Below are 18,722 nucleotides of genomic sequence, written 5' to 3'. Positions count from 1 at the left end.
ACACAGCCACATACCAGCCACTCTATCCTGGTGTCTCAGTTTGAGACATTTTGGAGGTGCAGAGACCTCAGATGGAAGCCTCCTTCCTCCAATTCAGTACCCCTGGTTCTCTCCAATACAGAGAGAGAGAGAGAGAGAGAGAGAGACCAAATATGCCTAGATGTAAGTGAAAAAATAACTCTTTATCAAGAAGAATGATAAACAATACTGAGAAAACTGGGTTAAGCTAACCAGAAAAATTCCCAAGGTCCCGCCCACCGAACCAAAATGAGATGGTGGTTGGCCTCCCCCCACCCATTGAAATCTGTCAGGAATGGTTTGGAGGGTCAGTGCTCTAGTGAGGCTGTGTTGCACTCTGGATTAAGTTATAAACTGCCCAGAGCGGTTACATTTTTATTTAAGACTTTTTTAAAAGCCTTTTGGTTCATTATAACCTCTAATTAGCATCCAGAGAAAGAGTCACCCACTGTTCTCTAAGAGAAATTCTTTTTAATTTAGTGAGAAAAATAAGATATTTTGGCAAAAGGTTTTTACAGGGATAAAATACAACCAAGAAAAAAAGCATTTCACTAAAACATTCAGCACAAAGATCCATTCCACAGGAAACACCCACTAAAAACAATCCATATACCAGCTTTAGTAAAACACAGTTCATTGGTTTTAAGTTGCCCACAAGAGAAGGAAAAGAGTAACAGAAGAAAACAGATTAAAAGGGGTAAAGAAAGAGAGAAGGAGAGAAAGGAGAGGAGAATAGTTACCAACAAGATTCGATGATTCACATGGTGCCAGCTGGAGAGGGAGAAGAGAGACCACATGGAGTCTTGTGCATTTACAGAGTTCCATTTTCCCTACCAGGCAGGATATCCAGTCAGTGCCTTCCAGGCCAGAGTGAGTTGTGCTGTAGCCAGTCACAGGCTGCAGGGGCATGGTGTGGGCGGGCTTACTAGGCAGGTCTGCCTTGACCGATAGTCTAGCTGCAGGGCCTTCAGCTCTGCCATGTGCTCTGCATGGGCAGCAGGCCTTGCCTTCTGGCTCTGCCATGTGCCCTCAGCACAGGCCTTATGTGCAGGCCTTACCATGTACCTGCAGGTCTAGGTCCAGCCATTCCCCACATGTACACGCTCACACACAGTGAGTTGGTTCTGACCCATATCAATAATTCTGTGAGATTCGGATCCAGGATCTCACAGGCTGCAGTGCTGGCACAGGCCATTGGAGCAGGGGTGTTACTGGAAGGACCCACAAGATGTCCGCTGGATCCAGCAATGAGACCTGGTTGCTGCAATTTGTATGGTGGTTGTAGTCCTGATCCGCTGAGGTGGTGGTAAAAGCCCCAGGTGGTAGAAGTCCCCTGGAGTGAGGGAAAGAGACCTTTGATCTGCCGAGTGTGGTCGATCTGCCGAGTGTGGTCTTTTATTGGGCTCAGGGTAGGTGGGAATGCCTCTGGTACCTCCCCTGGGGCAGGGAGTTCTTCACTGGATGATTAATACTGAATCACAGGACATTTAAAGAGTCTTTGACACCTTCTAAGCACAGGTGGATCCATTATGGCCATCAGCAGAGATGAATACCTTCAGGCCATGTGTATGAATTGTCCTGATGTCTCCCCAAGGGGAGTTATCACAGATGAGTCATTTGTGTAAGGACAAAGAAACAATATCCAGTTTGTAGCCTGAGGTGGTAGGTGTGCATGCCCTCTGAGCCATCAGCCTTCCAGTCTTTTCACACTGGTGGATACATTCTTCTCCTAGGATAATAGAGTACCACCATTATCTTAAGTCACTCCCCACAGTCTAAATTAGAAGGCATATTTGGAGAAAAGAGAAAAGAAAAAGGTAGATACCAGAGTCTTTGTGTAACCCGGGATACCCAGCCAAAACCAGTGCACTTCACTGGGGATGCTTGTATGCATAAGAATGTGGATGAGACTGAAAATCTTGCCACAACCTCCTTTCCAGTAGTTGTAGAGAGGGATAAGGTCTCCCCTGAGTCTCCTCCAGGCTAAACAACCCCAGCTCCCTTAACTGCTCCTCATATGACTTACTCTCTAGAACTGTCACCAGCTTCCTTGCCCTTCTCTGGACACGCTCCAGCACCTCAATGTCTTTCTTGAAGTGAGGGGCCCAAAACCAAAACCAGTATGGGCAGGGACATCTTACACTAGATCAAGTGGCTCAAAGACCTGACCAACGTGACCTTGAAAACTTCCAGGGATGGGGCATCCACAACTTTTCTGTGCAACCTGTTCCAGTGTCTCACCACCCTCATTGTAAACAGTTTCTTCCTTATGTCTAATCTAAACCCACCCTCTTTCAGTGTTCAATCATTGCCCCTTGTCCTACTGCTACAGGCTCTACTAGAAAGTCTATCCCTGTCTTTCTTATAAGTCTTTCTTGTACCGGGGACCTCAGTGCTAGATGCAGTACTCTAGGTGGGGTCTCACAAGAGTGGAGTAGAGGAGAATCACCTCAACTGAGCTGCTGGCCACACTTCTTTTGATGAAGCCCAGGATGTGATTGGCTTTCTAGGCTGTAAGTGCATTTTGTTGGCTCATGGTCAGTTTTTCATCTACCAGTATATCACCAAGTCCTTCTCTGCAGAGCTGCTCTCAATCCCTTCATCCCCCAGTCTGTATTGATACCAAGGATTGCCCTGAACCAGGTGTAGGACCTTGCAGTTGGCCTTGTTGAACTTCAGGAGGTTCACATGGGCCCACTTCTCAAGCCTGCCAAGGTCCCTCTTGACGCCATATAGCAAATCCACTGCATCACTCAGCTTGGTGTCATCTGGAATCTTGCTGAGGGTGCACTCAATCCCACTGTGTGTGTCATTGATGAAGATATTAAACAGTATTGATCTCAGTACGAGCCCCAGAGGGACACCACTAGTCACTGATCTCCATTTGGACATGGAACCATTGACTGTAACTCTTCACATGTGGTCATCTAGGCAGTTTCTTATCCATCTAACAGTCCATCTATCAAACCCATATCTCTCCAATTTAGTGGCCAGAATGTTGTGGGGGACCATATCAAAGGCCTTACAGTAGTCCAGGTAGATGACATCCATAGTTCTGCCCTTTTCTACTGATTCAGTCACTCGATTGTAGAAGACCACTAGATTAGTCAGGCATGATTTGCCTTTGGTGGTCATATTGTCTGTGTTTCTAATCACCTCCTTGTTTTCCATGTTTTGTCATACACAGTCACAGAATCAAAGAATCACAGAATCACAGAATGGGTAAGGTTGGAAGGGACCCCTGGAAGTTGACTAGTCCAACCTCCCTGCTCAAGCGAGGGCCCTAGAATATGTTACTCAGGATTGCATCCAGATGGTTCTTAAATATCACCAGGGAAGGAGACTCCATAGTCTCTCTGGGCAACCTGTTCCAGCGCGCGGTCACCTGCACAGTAAAGAAATTCTTCCTCATGTTCAGGTGGAACTTCCTGTGTTCCAGTTTCTGTCTGTTTATTCTCATCCTATCGCTCAGCACCACCAAGAAGAGCCTAGCTTCATCCTCTTGACAGCCTCCCTTCAGATACTTATATACATTGATAAGATCCCCTAAGTCATCTCTTCTCCAGGTTGAACAGGTCCAAAGGTTCCCTGAGCCTTTCCTGATGAGTGAGGTGCTCCAGTCTCTTAATCATCTTTGTAGCCCTCCATTTGACCCTCTCCAGAAGCTCCATGTCTCTCTTGTACTGAGGTGCCCAGACCCGGGCACAGCATTCCATATGTGGCCTCACCAGGGCTGAGTAGAGGGGAAGGATCACCTCCCTCGACCTGCTGGCAATACTCTTCGCAATGCACCCCAGGATACCATTGGCCTTCTTGGCCACAAGGGCCCACTGCTGGCTCATGGAAAGCTTATTGTCCACCAGGATCCCCAGGTCCTTCTCCTTAGCTGTTTTCTAGAAGATCAACCCCCAGACTGTACTGGTGCAAGACCATGCACATGCCTTTGTTGAATTTCAAAAGATTCTGTTCTGCCTGTTGAGATCCTTCTAAATGGCAGCACAACACTGGAGTGTCAGCCACTCCTCACAATTTTGTATCATCAGCAAACTTGCAGTGAAGGCACTCTATCTCTTCATCCAAGTAATTGATGAATAAGTTAAATAATACTGGACTCAATACTTTCCAGGACAATCTGTTCCATGGTCTTCCCAGGCACAGCGATGAGGCTGACTGGTCGATTGTTCCCAGGGTCCTCCTTTTTAGCTTTTTTTAAAATGGGTACAAATGTTTCCCTTTTTCCCATCACCAGGGGTGTTTCCTGACTGCCATGACTTTTCAAATATAATGGAGAGTGACTTGGCAACTATATCTGCCAATTCCCTTAGGACCCTGGCATTCATCTTTTTGGGTCCCGTGGACTTGTGTATGCTCAGGTTCCTCTGGTGGTCAAGAACTGATCTTTTCCTATGATGGTAGGGACTTCTTTCCTCCAGTTACTGCCTTGAGGTTCAGGGTTTGAGAGATGTGGGAAGAGAGATTTTCATTAAAAACTGAGACCAAAAAATTGTTGAGTACCTAAGCCTTTTCCACGTCAGTTGTCACCAGTTCTCCTATTCTATTTATCAGGGTAGAGAGGAGAGTACAATTTCTTTAATCTTTCTTTTCTGGCCAATGTACTTGTAGAAGCCCTTCTCATTCTTCTCATCCCTTGCCAAATTCAGTTCCAGCTGTGCCTTAGCTTTCCTGATCCCATCCCTACACCTTTGTGCAGCATCCCTATATTCTTCACAGGTTCCCATGTCCCTAGTTCCACTGCCTGTGCATTTCCTTCTTATACTTTAGTTTGACCAGGAGGTCCTTACTGGGCCATGCTGGCTTCCTGCCTTCCTTGCCTGATGGAATCAAGAGCTCTTGTGCTCTAAGAATAATGTCCTTGAAGAGCTGCCAGCTCTGTTCAGCCCCTTTATCCCTGAGGGCAGTTTCCCAGGGAGTCCCATCCACTAATTCCTTAAACAACTTAAATTTTGCTCTCAAAATTCAGAGCCCTGACTCTACTCTTCACCTGGCCCAAATCCCTCAAGATTGTGAATTCCACCAGAGCATGATCACTGCAGCACAGGCTGCCACCAGTCTTGAGAACTCTAATTAGTTCTTTACATCTCTAATTCAATTAAGGCTCTTGATATATAGGGTTCAAAACCTGTATGCTTTTTGGCTCTCTATTCTCAAAATGAGTCTAGAGAGTTTCTTCATCAGCTTTTCGGCAATGCTCATACAAGCAATAGTCAATTGAAATCTAAGCAGTTCAGCTTAAACTGTGATGTCAAACACATACTCAGTTTTAAATTTACTAGAAGGTATAAATAAACCAGGTAAACTAGAGCAACACAGCAGTTCAATTTTTCTTGTTTTGTATCTGGTATATTTCACTTTTAATCCTAATTCTACCAGCACCATCATAATATTTTTTCATACTTGTATAGAGAATTTAAGAGATCTCAATAATATATAGCCAGACCTGCTTCCCAATGTAATACGCATCAAATGTATTCAAATGTTTTGAATTAATTTTGGATAATTTTCACATGGAGGCAAATGAACCAGGCATGGGCTTATTATAACCTCTGACACTCATACCATATCAAGATTTAGTTCTGTTTCACTGTTTGCAATAAACAACTTAATGTTGTTTTATTCACCCTCATTAATCAAATAATTACATTTTTGTAACTAGCAAATTAGTTGTAACATTTATAAGATCTTAGGTCTTCCTGATAATTCTACTAATACATTGTAGCAATTTGAAATTATATTACATGTTGTATCCTACATGAATGATGAGTCTGGGTGGGTTACTGACAGTTACTGTCAGAGGATGGGCAGCTACAGCAAAGACTAATTAGAAAATTATCTGCCCTATAAATAATAGAATTTAAATCACCCTGCACTTTTTACTAAATGTAAATGTTTTAAGGATTGTTCTGATAAAATTCAAATTATAATATCAATGTTTCCTAATGCCAAAACTTTTAAAATGTGTATATAGTTATTAAATTAAACAATGTATTATGCTTGTCAGCTGGGAAGGAACTCCCATCTATTAGTTCTGGTTTTTCATTAGGATTGATCTGCAATCACTGTTATTCATCAGTCATCACTAACCATAGGAACTCTTGACTCAGAAATTTATCCTATTTCAGTCATGCTTGTGCACAGCAAAAGGTACATGGAAATAAAACCAAAGTCAATATGAATGAATGAATTAATACTTCTGAAATAATAATTAATACTCCTGGTACTAAGTACAGTGTGCTAAGCATTGTCCTGATGGAAAACATGGTACCTTTCTAAAATAAACCATCCAATAATGGAGTGGGAGAAAAAGAATAACAGCCACAAATAAGGAGGGCCAATAGTAATGTCAAATCCTGATAATTACTTTTGGAGGAAATATTATAATTCTTTTAAGAGAAAAAAAATAAAAATGTGTAAGCTTACATAACCTTACTTTAAGCTGGAGTGGTTGTGATTTGGAAAGTAGTTTGAAAAAAGATTTTATTTATTCAAACAGCCAATCTCTTTCCAGGTAAAGGATTTTTTTTCCTTTTTCCCCCCCTCTGGTAATTGGCAGCACAGTTTTTATAGTTGGATTCATCCTAAGATGAACAAACTGCTTCAGATAAAAAATCAGAGATACATGGATCTTTATGTTACATTGGAATATTAAATCACCTAGTCTGACCTTTTAATCATACAGGTCTGACATTTTTATTCAAATCTTCTTCTGAACACAGTGACTTGTTTAGTTAAAAAAGGCATTCAGTCTAGGTTTCCAATAACAAGAAGGTGAATAATCTGTTTAATCAGTCATTCAAATGTTCAATTAGTACCACTGTTAAAAATGTTGGTCAGTTATGAATTAACTATTGCAGTGTCAAGTTTAGAGGATTTGGGGGGTCTTGTACTCTCATTAACCTCTGTCCCCCAAGACTCTGTCTCTGCTTCTTTCTGCTCAATAGCTGTGAAACATCATGGTTTGTCCCTATCCCTTTCCAGGAAAAGAGATAGGTTTCAGTGTTGCACAGTAGATAGAAGCACATATATGTCCTACTCTGCCCTTGTCAGCCCCATACAGCCCCCACTGGATTTCCAGAAAATCCCCATGAGACTAAGGTCAGACACACTTGCACCATTTACAGTCTGGTCTCATATGCTTATGTTGCTTATTTCTCTCTAACTTTCAGACATTATGTTTTGTTGTGTTAAAAAATTTAAATTGTGTTAAAAATTAAATTTAAAAAGCCCTGTGGCACCTAGTATTTTTTTCTAGTTTTACCTCTTAATATATTTATTCAGTAGATCACATACCTATATCAGTATGTTTTATTTAGTGTATTCATTACAAACAAATTGTTTCTGAAATAACTCTTTGTGGTGGGTTGACCTAGCCACCAGGTGCCCACCAAGCCACTTTTACTCCCAGTCCTCAACAGTCTGTTTTGCCTCTGCCTCTCTGTCTTTATTTCAACCCACAAGCTTTTTGTCATATTTTTCTCTCCCCTGTCTGGTTGAGGAGGAGGAGTGTTAGAGAAGCTTGGTGGGCACCTGGAGGCCAGCCAAGGTCAACCCACCACACTTTCAAAGGCAAATCAGACTCAACTTTGGGAAATTATTGTAATTTATTGCTAATTAAACAGAGCAGGATAATGGGAAATAGGAACAAATCTAAAATCACCTTCCCTCCACCCCTCCCTTCTTCTCAGGCTCAACTTCACTCCCTACTTTTCTGCCTCCTCCCTCAGAGCAGCACAGGGGGACAGGGAATGGGGGTTGCTGTCAGTTCATAACACTTTGCCTCTTCTTCCTCTTCATGCTCTTCTCCTGCTCTAGCATCGTGTCCCACCCATGGGAGTCAGTCGTTCATGAACTTTTCTAATGTGGGTCCTTCCCACTGGCTGCAGTTCTTCACAAACTACTCCAGCATGTTTTTTTTCTATGGGGTGCAGTCCTTAAGGAATGGACTGCTCCAGCATGCGTCCCCCACAGGGTCACAGGTCCTGCCAACAAACTTGCTCCAGCATGGACTCCTCTCCACAGACCGCCATTCCTGCCAGGAGCTTCCTTCAGGGCACATCCACCTTGTCCAGCATGGGGTCCTCCACGGGTTGCAGGTGGATATCTGCTCCAGCGTTAACCTCCATGGGCTGCAGGGGAATCTCTGCTCAGACACCTGGAGCACTTGCTCCCCTCTTTCTTTACTGATCTTAGTGGCTGCATAATTGTTTCTCTCACATATTCTCACTTCTCTCTCCTAGCTGCCATTGTGAAGGTTTTTTTACCCTTTCTTAAATATGTTAACACAGAGGCTCTAGCAACATCACCAATTGACTAAGATTTGGCCCAGTGGCGGGTCTGTCTTGGAGCTGGCTGAAACTGTCTCTGACATGGGAACAGCTTCTGGTGTCTTCTCAGAAGCCATCCCTGCACCTCCAGGTCTACCAAAACCTTGCCACATAAACCCAATACACTCTTATGGAAAACTATTCTCATTATTAAAAATTGGTCAGAGGAACACAACAACTATTTTTTTTTTGAGGTATTCAAAATTTGATATTTGAGATGGTTCTGAATCCCTGAAGTGAATTTCTGTCTGTTCTTTTTCTTTTTTTTCTGTGAAAATGTATAAAGTAGGTCAAATATGACTAGCCACTGCTGCTATTGCAGTTCAAATCTTAGTGGCATGGTGTTAGCACTTTTCTAGAGGAGTGGATTCCTGTGTGTCTGTTGTGGTTTAACCCCAGCCAGCAACTAAGCCCCATACAGCCGCTTGCTCACTCCCCCACCAGCAGGATCAGGGCGACAATCGGAAGGGTAAAAGTTAGAAAACTCGTTTGTTGAGATAAAGACAGTTTAACAGGAAAAGCAAAAACTGCACACAAACAAAGAAAAACAAGGAATTTATTCACTGCTTTCCGTGGGCAGGCAGATGTTCAACCATTACCAGGAGAGCAGGGCCCCATCATGTGTAATGGTTACTTGGGAAGACAAATGCCATTATTCCAAACATACCCCCTTCCTTCTTCTTCCCCCCATTTTATATACTGAGCATGATGTCATATGATATGGAATATCCCTTTATCCCTTGGGTCAGTTTGGGTTACTTGTCCCAGCTGTGTCTCCTCCCAGCCTCCCATGCACCCTCAACTTCCTTGCCAGCATGGAAGAGTGAAAAGCAGAAAAGGCCTTGGCTCTATGTAAGCCCTGCTCAGCAATAAGAAAACCATCTCTATGTTATCAACCCTGTGTTCAGCACAAATCCAAAACACAGCCCCATACCAGCCACTGTGAAGAAAATTAACTCTACCCCAGGCAAAATCATCACAATGTCTAATTAAATAGACAGTTTGTTCTAAAAGTGACAATCTCTTGCCAATTCTATCTTGTCATATTTTTTTCTGAATTTTAAAAAATAATTATCTGAACTTTCTGTTTTGTTTCTCAATCCCGATTTCCTAATGGGGCTAACTCATGTGGAAGCATATGGCTCTTGCTATGTGTTTTTTAGTTCACTGGAGTGTGCCTATTCTAGAAATCCTAAGTACGCTTGACAATGTTTTGGGGAGATTTTTGAGTCTGTACCATATCTGGCAGATCAACTACAGGGCAGCTCAGAGATTTAGAAAGTGTATGAGAAAGGTGAGGTATACAAACTACAGTTTGATTTATAAAAAGGGGTTGTATTGAAGAGAAAGAGTGGAATCGATAATTTGACCAGCCATTTGAAACATCCAGCAAGGAAATAAAAATGGACAGTGAGTTGTCAGTTGAGAATTTAGGGAGGAGGGAGTCATCTGGTATAAATGCCAAATATTTTGAATTTTTACCAATTCATGGATGTTATGTATGCTTCTGCTCCATATGGTGGTCCCAATATGTTGTTTTCTGATCATAAGAAATATTTATATTCATCAGTCAATATGCATACCCTATGCACATGCAGACTACTGAAGATAACTGTGATGTGTTTATTTTAATGAAATTTAATGGATGCTCATAGCACCTGAAATACCCTCACATCAACATCAGAAAACAAACAAAATAATTAGGGCCCCCATTCATTTCTCCCAGCTGTCCTATCTGAGTAGGGAACAGAAAAGAAGTCCTCAGACTAATTAAACATTCCAACTGGGAAAAGTGTGAATTTTGGAGGCCATTATTTTCTTGGACTTGTTTATCTTCTCCTTAATTATTATAAATATATTAGTTACAGTATTCTGTTTTGGAAGGTAAACAGAAGTAAAATATTATGAAAAGTGATACAGTAGCAGAGACCACAACTATGTCTAACTCTGTGGATTCTGATAAATTTCAATATTTTCATTAGATGACTGCTGTTCTTACTGAAGTGGTCAACACTGTTCCAGTAATTCATTATTTTCTCTCTTGTTCTCCTTTGAATATGAACTACCTCCTACTGTTTGTGCATCTAGTCCAATATAAACACTTTTGAAGCCTTTCTTAGTTCTTTTAAAGTTGGCATATATATTTAATGAGACATATTTCACATCTTTTATGATTGTTTTGTGTATATGTGCAAAACTTATTTTTTCACAAAATCTTAAAACAATTGCTTTTTTTTCTTCTGTCTTTCAATTACTTTTTCATTCTCTTGAGCAAAATTTGATATAACCTAGTAAAAGCTCTACTACACTTGCTTAGTCTGTGAGAACAGATGCTTCATTTTCAAGTCTTTGCTTCTAGGCAAGTTTGTCTGCCTAATTCAAAGCTCTGGCATGAGTACCTCTTCAGAGGACAGTACCATTCATATGAATGCACTGGTTTGAAATATATGTTGAAAGCACTTTGGAGTTCTCAACCATTTATCATATAACATTATTATAGTGATGTGTATAGATCATGGTTTAGGATTGTCAATGAGAATGTAAGAATTGTTACTAGGAAAAGCTATAACAACAAACATAGTTATCACTAGTATCCAAGTCTTAGCTGTGCTGAATTTAATTTTTTGAATACACATTTGGTGAATTAATAGTTTCTCCACAACTTAAAGAAAACTTTTTTATTTCAGTTCATTTAAAGCCTACAATGGTAACATTTTTGAAGCAGATAAAGTTAAAACTTGCTAAATATATAGCAGATAAAAATAAAAGGAAGTAGATAAAGTTAAAAATCAGTGCCTGTGTAGATAGAGACATGGATTTCTTCTGGACATGAGGCAGAAGATGTCTTTAAGATATCATCAAAAGTAACCTGTTTTACTGTCAGTGAACAGGGGTTTAGAAATGCAAACAAATATAGATAATGAATTGAAGGATGCTCATGTAATTTCAGTAATTTAGAGCTTAAACTTCCAAGTTGTTTTTTTCCCTATGTCCTGACCTCCTCAGAACAACTTAAGTATTTTGTGTCAAGTACTTGAATCATGAACAAAGTTTTCCTTGCCATTGACTTTTAGAAAGGCACTTTTTCAATGTGAATTTTGGATTTTTAAGTGTTTTTCTATTTATATACAATAGAGACATCTATGAGGTTAATGTATATGTTCATCTGATAAAATGTTAATAGACAAAAAACCTTAAACTAACAGCAACAGTTAATAAGATTACATATATTGTAGGATTTAGTTGACATGTATAATAATTACACTTTTGAATTTATTATCCACAGAAATGTTCTACCTTTCTTAACCATTAATGACTATGGTAGATAATAAATTAGCACTTCAGAAGGCAAATGGAGTGAACTGATGGAGAAGTCTAAAATCACAATTTCCATAATTATCATGCCATAATTTCCCCACCCATGTTTATATTAATATGTCCACTCATAATTATATGCATTAGTAATTAGTAATGCAGATATGTTTAACATACTTTGATTGGGGCTGCTGTGGGAATGATAACATTTTTCAGTTATCAGTCAAAACATTTTAATAAATGTCTTTCCATGTAGAATTAGTTTTTCAAGAAGAAAAGTATGACTGATCACACATTCAAACAGATAGGTATGTTATTTTTTTGTCAATTAGTAGTCCAGTTGTAAATAGGCCTATAATTTCTGATTGATTATCCTCAGAAATGTAAGGAATGTAATTAATTAATCTCTATATGTGCATAATATAATTTAAACTGTTCAATTTTTTTTTGTAATTTTTCCCAAAATGTCAAAACTACAATTTAATAAAAAACTCTGTAGTGGTTTGGTTTAGGCCTCTTCCTGGCAACCAGGTCAAAACTAAAGAAGTATCCATATCCCAATATTCCATTCTATTCTTTACGTAAGCAGAAATATAAATAGAACAGGGAAGGAAGTTGGAGGGAGATCTATTCCAGTGGTGTTGGAGGAAGCAAGCAACCTCCCTGCGACTGGGTTCCTCATGTGGGAATGTAGGTCTGTGGATTTTTTTTGAGAGGTTGTTGTTTGTTTTTTTTTCCCGATTAGAGAGGAGAGATCCGGTGGTGTGGTTTCTGCTTTCTTAAGGAAAGTATTAAGATTTTGTTTGCTAGTTCTTTATTGACTGCATATATCTGGGGGTTTTTTCCTGTTTTTTGGGGTGTTGGGGTTCTCTTTCTTGTATGTATATAGTTTTTGTAACTGTATATGTGTAAAATATATATATACTGTTTTGGTTCTGTTATTTTGGTTTTTTGGTAGTTTTTTTCCTTCTCTTTCCTTCCCCTGTGTTCATAAAAAAGGGAGGAGAGGAGGGAAGCCTTTTGCTGTGGTCTTGAGCACTTGGCGGGGGAGCCAAGTCCAAACTACCACAAATCCCAAAACACTATTTGGGATAATCGCTTTTTAATTTGGGATATATGATTAAACAATACTCTGAATGAAGGTGAACTTAAGTTCATGCTCATCTTTTTCCAGAACCAAAGTCTAAGTTCCTGGCCGTAACTTTGAACTTCAAAGATTGAAGGAACAGATTCTGCATGTGAATAACTTACCATTAAAGTTGCTGATGCTTCCCCAACATGCAGGGGCCTGTTTCACATAGAACATTTTGAAAACCTGAGGACCCAAGCCTGTCAGAAACTGGAAATTTTTAAAAATAAAATACATTAGAATGAGAGAGAACCCAGAAGTAGCTGGAAGTTTTCAAAACGAGCAAGACAAATGATTCATTGTCTGGAAAATCTGCCTTCAAATTAAACCATTTTATATACATGCTAGAGAAAATTTAGAGGTGCTTTGTCTATGGTTAGGTGCCTGCATGGGAAAAAGTTCTCTGATGGTAAAGAGATATTTCAGTAGCAGATAAAACTCAAAATGCAACTCATCAAAATTTAGACAAGGAGTAATGCACAAACTGTTTAATAATGAAAAGAATTACTATTGGAACAGGTTACACTAGAATATGATGAATACTTATAACTTTGAATATAGATCACAAGTCTTTCTGAAATACTTGCTCTAGTTCAGTTCATGAGATTAGTGAAATAATTAAGGGTGAATTTTAGAGGTAACAAACACTTTGTGACCTTCATTATTCAAAAAAATAAGACAAGTTGATCATAATAATCATTAAGTTCTCTGGCTTTAAAATCTATGGATCTGTGGCCATGGATATGTTGATAACACCAAGCTGAGTGTAGCAGTTGACACACCTGAAGGATGGGATGCTGTCCAGAGGGACCTGGACAAGCTTGAGAAGTGGGCCCATGAGAACCTCATGAGGTTTAACAAGACCAAATGCAAGGTGCTGCACCTGGGTTGGGGCAACCCCCAGTATCAATACAGACTGAGGAATGAACAGACCGAGAGCAGCCCTGCAGAGAAGGACTTGGGGGTGCTGGTGGATGAGAGGCTGGACATGAGTCAGCAATGTGCACTTGCAGCCCAGAAAGTTAACTGTGTCCTGGGCTGCATCAAAAGCAGCGTGGCCAGCAGGTTGAGGGCGGGGATTTTGCCCCTCTACTCCACTCTGGTGAGACCCCACCAGGAGTCCTGCATCCAGCTCTGGGGCCCCAGCAAAGAAAGGACATTGACCTGTTGGAGCAAGTCCAAGGGAGGGCCACCAAGATGATTAGAGGAATGGAACATCTCTCCTATGAGGAAAGACTGAAAGTCAGAGTTCAACCTGGGGAAGAGAAGGCTCTGGGGAGACCTTATTGTGACCTTTCGGTATCTGAAGGGAGCTGTCATTTGAAAAGGGGAGATTTCCTTGATCCTTAGTGTAGGGAGATTTTTCTTGACCTCAGTGTGTCTTCCCAACGAGTTTTCCACTGCCAGCAACTGCTAGCACCTATAAAGCACTCACTCTAACATTTTACGGAATAAGACTTTATTAATAGAAATTGTGACAGGTTAATAATGTTCGAGAGTTGCTGGTGATAGTATCTGACTGCAAAAACATACTTAAAGCAATCTACTATACTATAAAGCAAGCTCTAATCCTAATAGTAATATGATTCTTACCCAATAGGTGTCCCTATAGGGGGGGAAGACAGGTTCAACCTGTTGACTGATCCCAGCAGTTTCAGTGGAGTGTCCCCCAAGTTTCCCCCTATTCTCGACTTATTTTTAGACTGTTTCTTTATGTTAAGGTGGAGCTTCAGTGACTTTAGTCATAACACCTTTATTTCTGATTGGTGTAAAATTGTCTTGCTTCGCTTTTAAAGATACAGTCCAAAAGAATATAGGAGAGTGACCATATCTTGGAGGCTGGAAACTTTGGAATGGAGGTGTGTGTTTAATATTATGATTAGGCTTTCATGAACCAAGTTCATCCAAGGAGAGGGATTTTGACATAGTTATTGACTCAACAGCAGAACATCATCTGTCTCCCTTGGTTGACAGGTACTATACAGTCTTATGAACTACAAAGTACCACTATGTTCCCCTCCCTGCAAGGATTTCTTTGGAGGGAGGCCACAGCATCTCCACTCTGCTCCATCCTCCATTCCATCTTCTGTAGCAGGTGCTTATTGTTGTATGGGGAGTCCTTGTGAAGCATGTCAACTGCGTTCCATCCAGGGAGTAGCAGATGCATTTTTCCCTATAATTCTTAGTCTAATTTTTACCCCCAACCATCTTCCCCACAGGAACCTACAAGAAGGCTGGAGAAGGACTTTTTACAAGGGCATGTAGTGATAGGACAAGGGGGAATGGCTTCAAACTGAAAGACAGTAGGTTTAGATTAGATATCTGGAAGAAATTCTTTGCTGTGAGAGTGGTGAGGCACTGGAACAGGTTGCCCAGAGAAGTTGCGGACACTTCATCTCTGGAAGTGTTCAAGACCAGATTGGATGGGGCTCTGAGCAACCTGATCTAGCGGAAAGTGTCACTGCCCATGGCAGGGGTGTTGGAACTAGATGATCTTTAAGGTCCCTTCCAACCCAGACCATTCTATGATTCTATGTTGCCTTTCATGGTAATATTAGTGACAGTTGTTCACATATATTCCCCAGTGCCTTGTTCCCTCAACTGTTTGTAGTGATATGTTGTTACCGAAGCAGGGATGTGTTCCTTTACATATACATATATATATATAACTTCATAATTTATGATTTTAAAAGACTGGTTCTTTGAACAGGTCACAAAAACTTGTCTAAGTGAGAGGATAGTGTAATAGCTTGAACAAGCAGCAGGAGGCAGGATTTGCGATTCTGTGACTTCAACCCTGTGGTACTGCCATTGAGAAGGTATTGTCAAACAGTGGAGTAAGATTCAGAATTACAATTTAAATTATGTATCATGTTATAATATCATGTTAAAATGGGAGAGTCTATGGTTGCACTATATAGTAAGTTGATCATAGTATGATGAAATCTTAACTTCTTAATTTTTAACATACTGTAATCTTTTAAATTTTACCTTTTCTGTCCGATCGAATAGTTTGACCTAATAGTATTTTCTACTGAAACAAGAAAAAAATCGGGGTTTAAAGATCATTTTTGCAATATTGAATTATATTTTCTTGCACACTGATCAGATTCTAGTACGCTTTTATAAAAAGGCTTATACTTCTAATAATAGACAGTTGTAAGAAAGACTTCCTTTTTCATTGAGAATTCCTACAGTAAGAATACTATTTGATTAGTTAAGGGGAAAACACATTTTATTTATGCACTAATTGAAATATAATCTGAAATGTTTTTCAGTTTTGTGCTGTATATTAAGTGAACTCATTTTAGTAGTGCAATTTACCAGCATAAATTTTTTTTATAATACTGTAATTATTAAAGAAGGATAGGGAAGATTTATTTTAAAACTGTCAACAGGGGATATAAGTGGTTTTAAATGTACAGATGCTTTTCCATTGCTTTTTTGTTTTTCCATTTAATGTGACTCATTATGTGCCTTCTTTTACTGTACATCCCATTGTTTTGATCACTTTCAATGTTTTTGCTATTCTAACTCTGCAACTAGACTACAGTTAGATTGTAATTTTATTTTTAATGTCATTATTGACTTAATCAAAAGATATATTAATATGGAAGGGAAGAAGGGGAATGGATATGGTTGTCTTTACTCATTTGTATTAGGACTTATATTACTGCTGTATAATTAGTGGTTTATATTACTTTTTCCATTAAAAGTATTATTCTGAACCCATCTGATTTTAATTTTTTTTAAGGATGGATCTTACCGCCTGTGTAAACCTCCAATTTTCATTTACTTGAGAACTCTGGATATTCAAAGAATGCTCTAACAGGCTGTAGGGGTGATATCCTATACCATGAAGCTAATGGCAGAAAATGTACTGAATGATTGAGATTTTACTCCATGGTTGCAAGAGAGCAGAAATTTTGTTTCTTATTCATATTCAGTGTGCACAGTTCTTAAATACTTGGAGGAAGAAACACTGAGACCCTTCTTATGATTTTATTCTGGGATTTTTTTCTTTTATTCAAAACACTGATTGTTTAGTTATTTTTACTGTTTGCAATGTAGCTTACTGGTAAATCCACTTCTCTTATTTCATGAGTGGGGGGAAAGGTAAATTGGACTTTGAAAGTGGAATCCTGCAGTATATATGCAAGCAAAATGCCTCCCTGACTTCATTGGGAGGTTTGCCTGCACGTGGACTTCATGATGGGGCCTTTAAGTAGAAAATATCACTTATCTGTGACTGAACTAGATATTTCTGTTGAAGTTAAGGCAATCTATCAGAGTTTTTCTGATCAACCTTTTATACTGTCTTGTCTTGAGTCATTTTCTAATGACATCTATTATCAGATTGAAATGGCGATTGAGACACTTCAAAAGTCTGATGGTCTTTCTACTCACAGAAGCTCTCTTCTGAACAGCCATGTAAGTTGTCTCTTCTTTCATGAAAGCTAATCTCTATCTTGTTCTGCATGCTTAGCTTGCCTCTAAATGTTTGTTTTAATTTATTGCTACATTTGCTTGTAATCTTTCCATTTTAGTTGCTTGTAATCTACATCTTATGTCACTATATTTTTTCAGGCTAAGTGTCATGACATTGTAGAGTGCATTTCTTTTCTAGGTTCTGTATTGTGTTAACACTGCTTACCATATTTGCCTATTTTTTAGGTCCTAATGTAAATGTAAAAATAATAACAAAATAAGTCTTAAGTAGTCTGGGTTTGACATTTTAAAATAATTTTCTATACTTTGTGTACCTGATACAATAATTTAAGAGCAGATGAAGGGGGAAAGAAGCAGCACACACACTTTGAATAAAAAATATACTTTAGATTTTGTTTTCAATATTTCTATTATTCTGAATAAGTTTATTATAAGAATTCTGCAGATCCATTTGATGAGATAAATTAAAACAATATGTTAGTCTCTAATATGTTTTCTTCTTCTGCCTTTTACTTTGTTCTATCTTTGCAAATCCTGTAGTTAGGAATTTTCTGTAATAAAAGGATGAAGATATTTGCATAAAAAGATGGTTGCAAATATAGTGGTAAAGCCATTAAATATAACTTTTAGGTAAAGGAGAAAGGCTCAAAGTTTAATCTTCAGTTTGTTTTTAAATAGTGTTAGTCTCTCTTGAAATGTTATGTAAACATGTTTTTTCTTCAGCTGGTATAAATACTTTTGTATTTTTAAATACTGCTGAATTTCTATACATATTGCATCCTTTTTGCTTCGCAGTCTTCAGATTCTTGTATTCCTTTACCACAGAAATGTAAATATGGATTGTGATTTGAATGTATGAGTATATTGGGTAGAGTCTATAGACTTATTTTCATTTGTTGACATCTCCCCTGCCAAAGAATGTGGTAATATGGAGGTGAAAACCAAAATTGTTTTGTTAAAGTTTATCATCATGGGAGAAAAAGGTAGCAGGAGCCAATACCATTTCTTGGAAGAATTTAGTTTTCTTAGAAAATGCTAAAATTGGGTGAGGGAAACACAATTCTGTAAAATGTGAAGAAAGACATTTAGATAATTTTGGATGTTTTTAGAATAAATGTTTCCATGATAAGACAACCTAGAAATATGCTAAAATTATTTTAGTATCATAATTAAATGGATGATAATTTTTTTTTCAAAATTCCATAAATATGTATTGAAACTTAGATATACAAAGAATTGCTAAATCTACCTTGAATCTGATGCCAGTTTTTGCCCCAAACAAGGCACGGAAGAACTGCTCAGAGACAAAGTTTTCAGTCTATAAGCAGGAGGTATTTATTTTACGGCCGGGGAGCAGCCAGGTCGCCCTGGACAAACTACTCCGACCCGAGAAACTTATAATTGAGCTTTTATACACTTTTGCCAAGCAATTACATCACATATTATGAATATTCATTATCTTGCAACAT

At 39.0% G+C, this 18,722-nt stretch overlaps 1 protein-coding gene across 2 annotated transcripts in view; it reads left to right on the top strand.

The window, feature by feature from the left end:
* The window catches only part of LOC113959315 (transcription factor RFX3-like), a 109,796-nt gene that overhangs the window by 37,614 nt on the left and 53,460 nt on the right, over nt 1-18,722 (top strand). For both annotated transcript variants that reach the window (XM_027668242.1, XM_027668243.1), the window contains exon 4: nt 17,161-17,235. In XM_027668242.1, the coding sequence (XP_027524043.1) occupies nt 17,161-17,235 (75 nt within the window). The remainder of the gene's footprint in view (nt 1-17,160; nt 17,236-18,722) is intronic.

This window comes from Corapipo altera, unplaced genomic scaffold, assembly GCF_003945725.1.
Source record: "Corapipo altera isolate COAL_440 unplaced genomic scaffold, ASM394572v1 61287, whole genome shotgun sequence".
In the NCBI taxonomy this organism is placed as follows: Eukaryota; Metazoa; Chordata; class Aves; order Passeriformes; family Pipridae; genus Corapipo; species Corapipo altera.
This window is presented reverse-complemented; position numbering and strand designations above follow the sequence as displayed.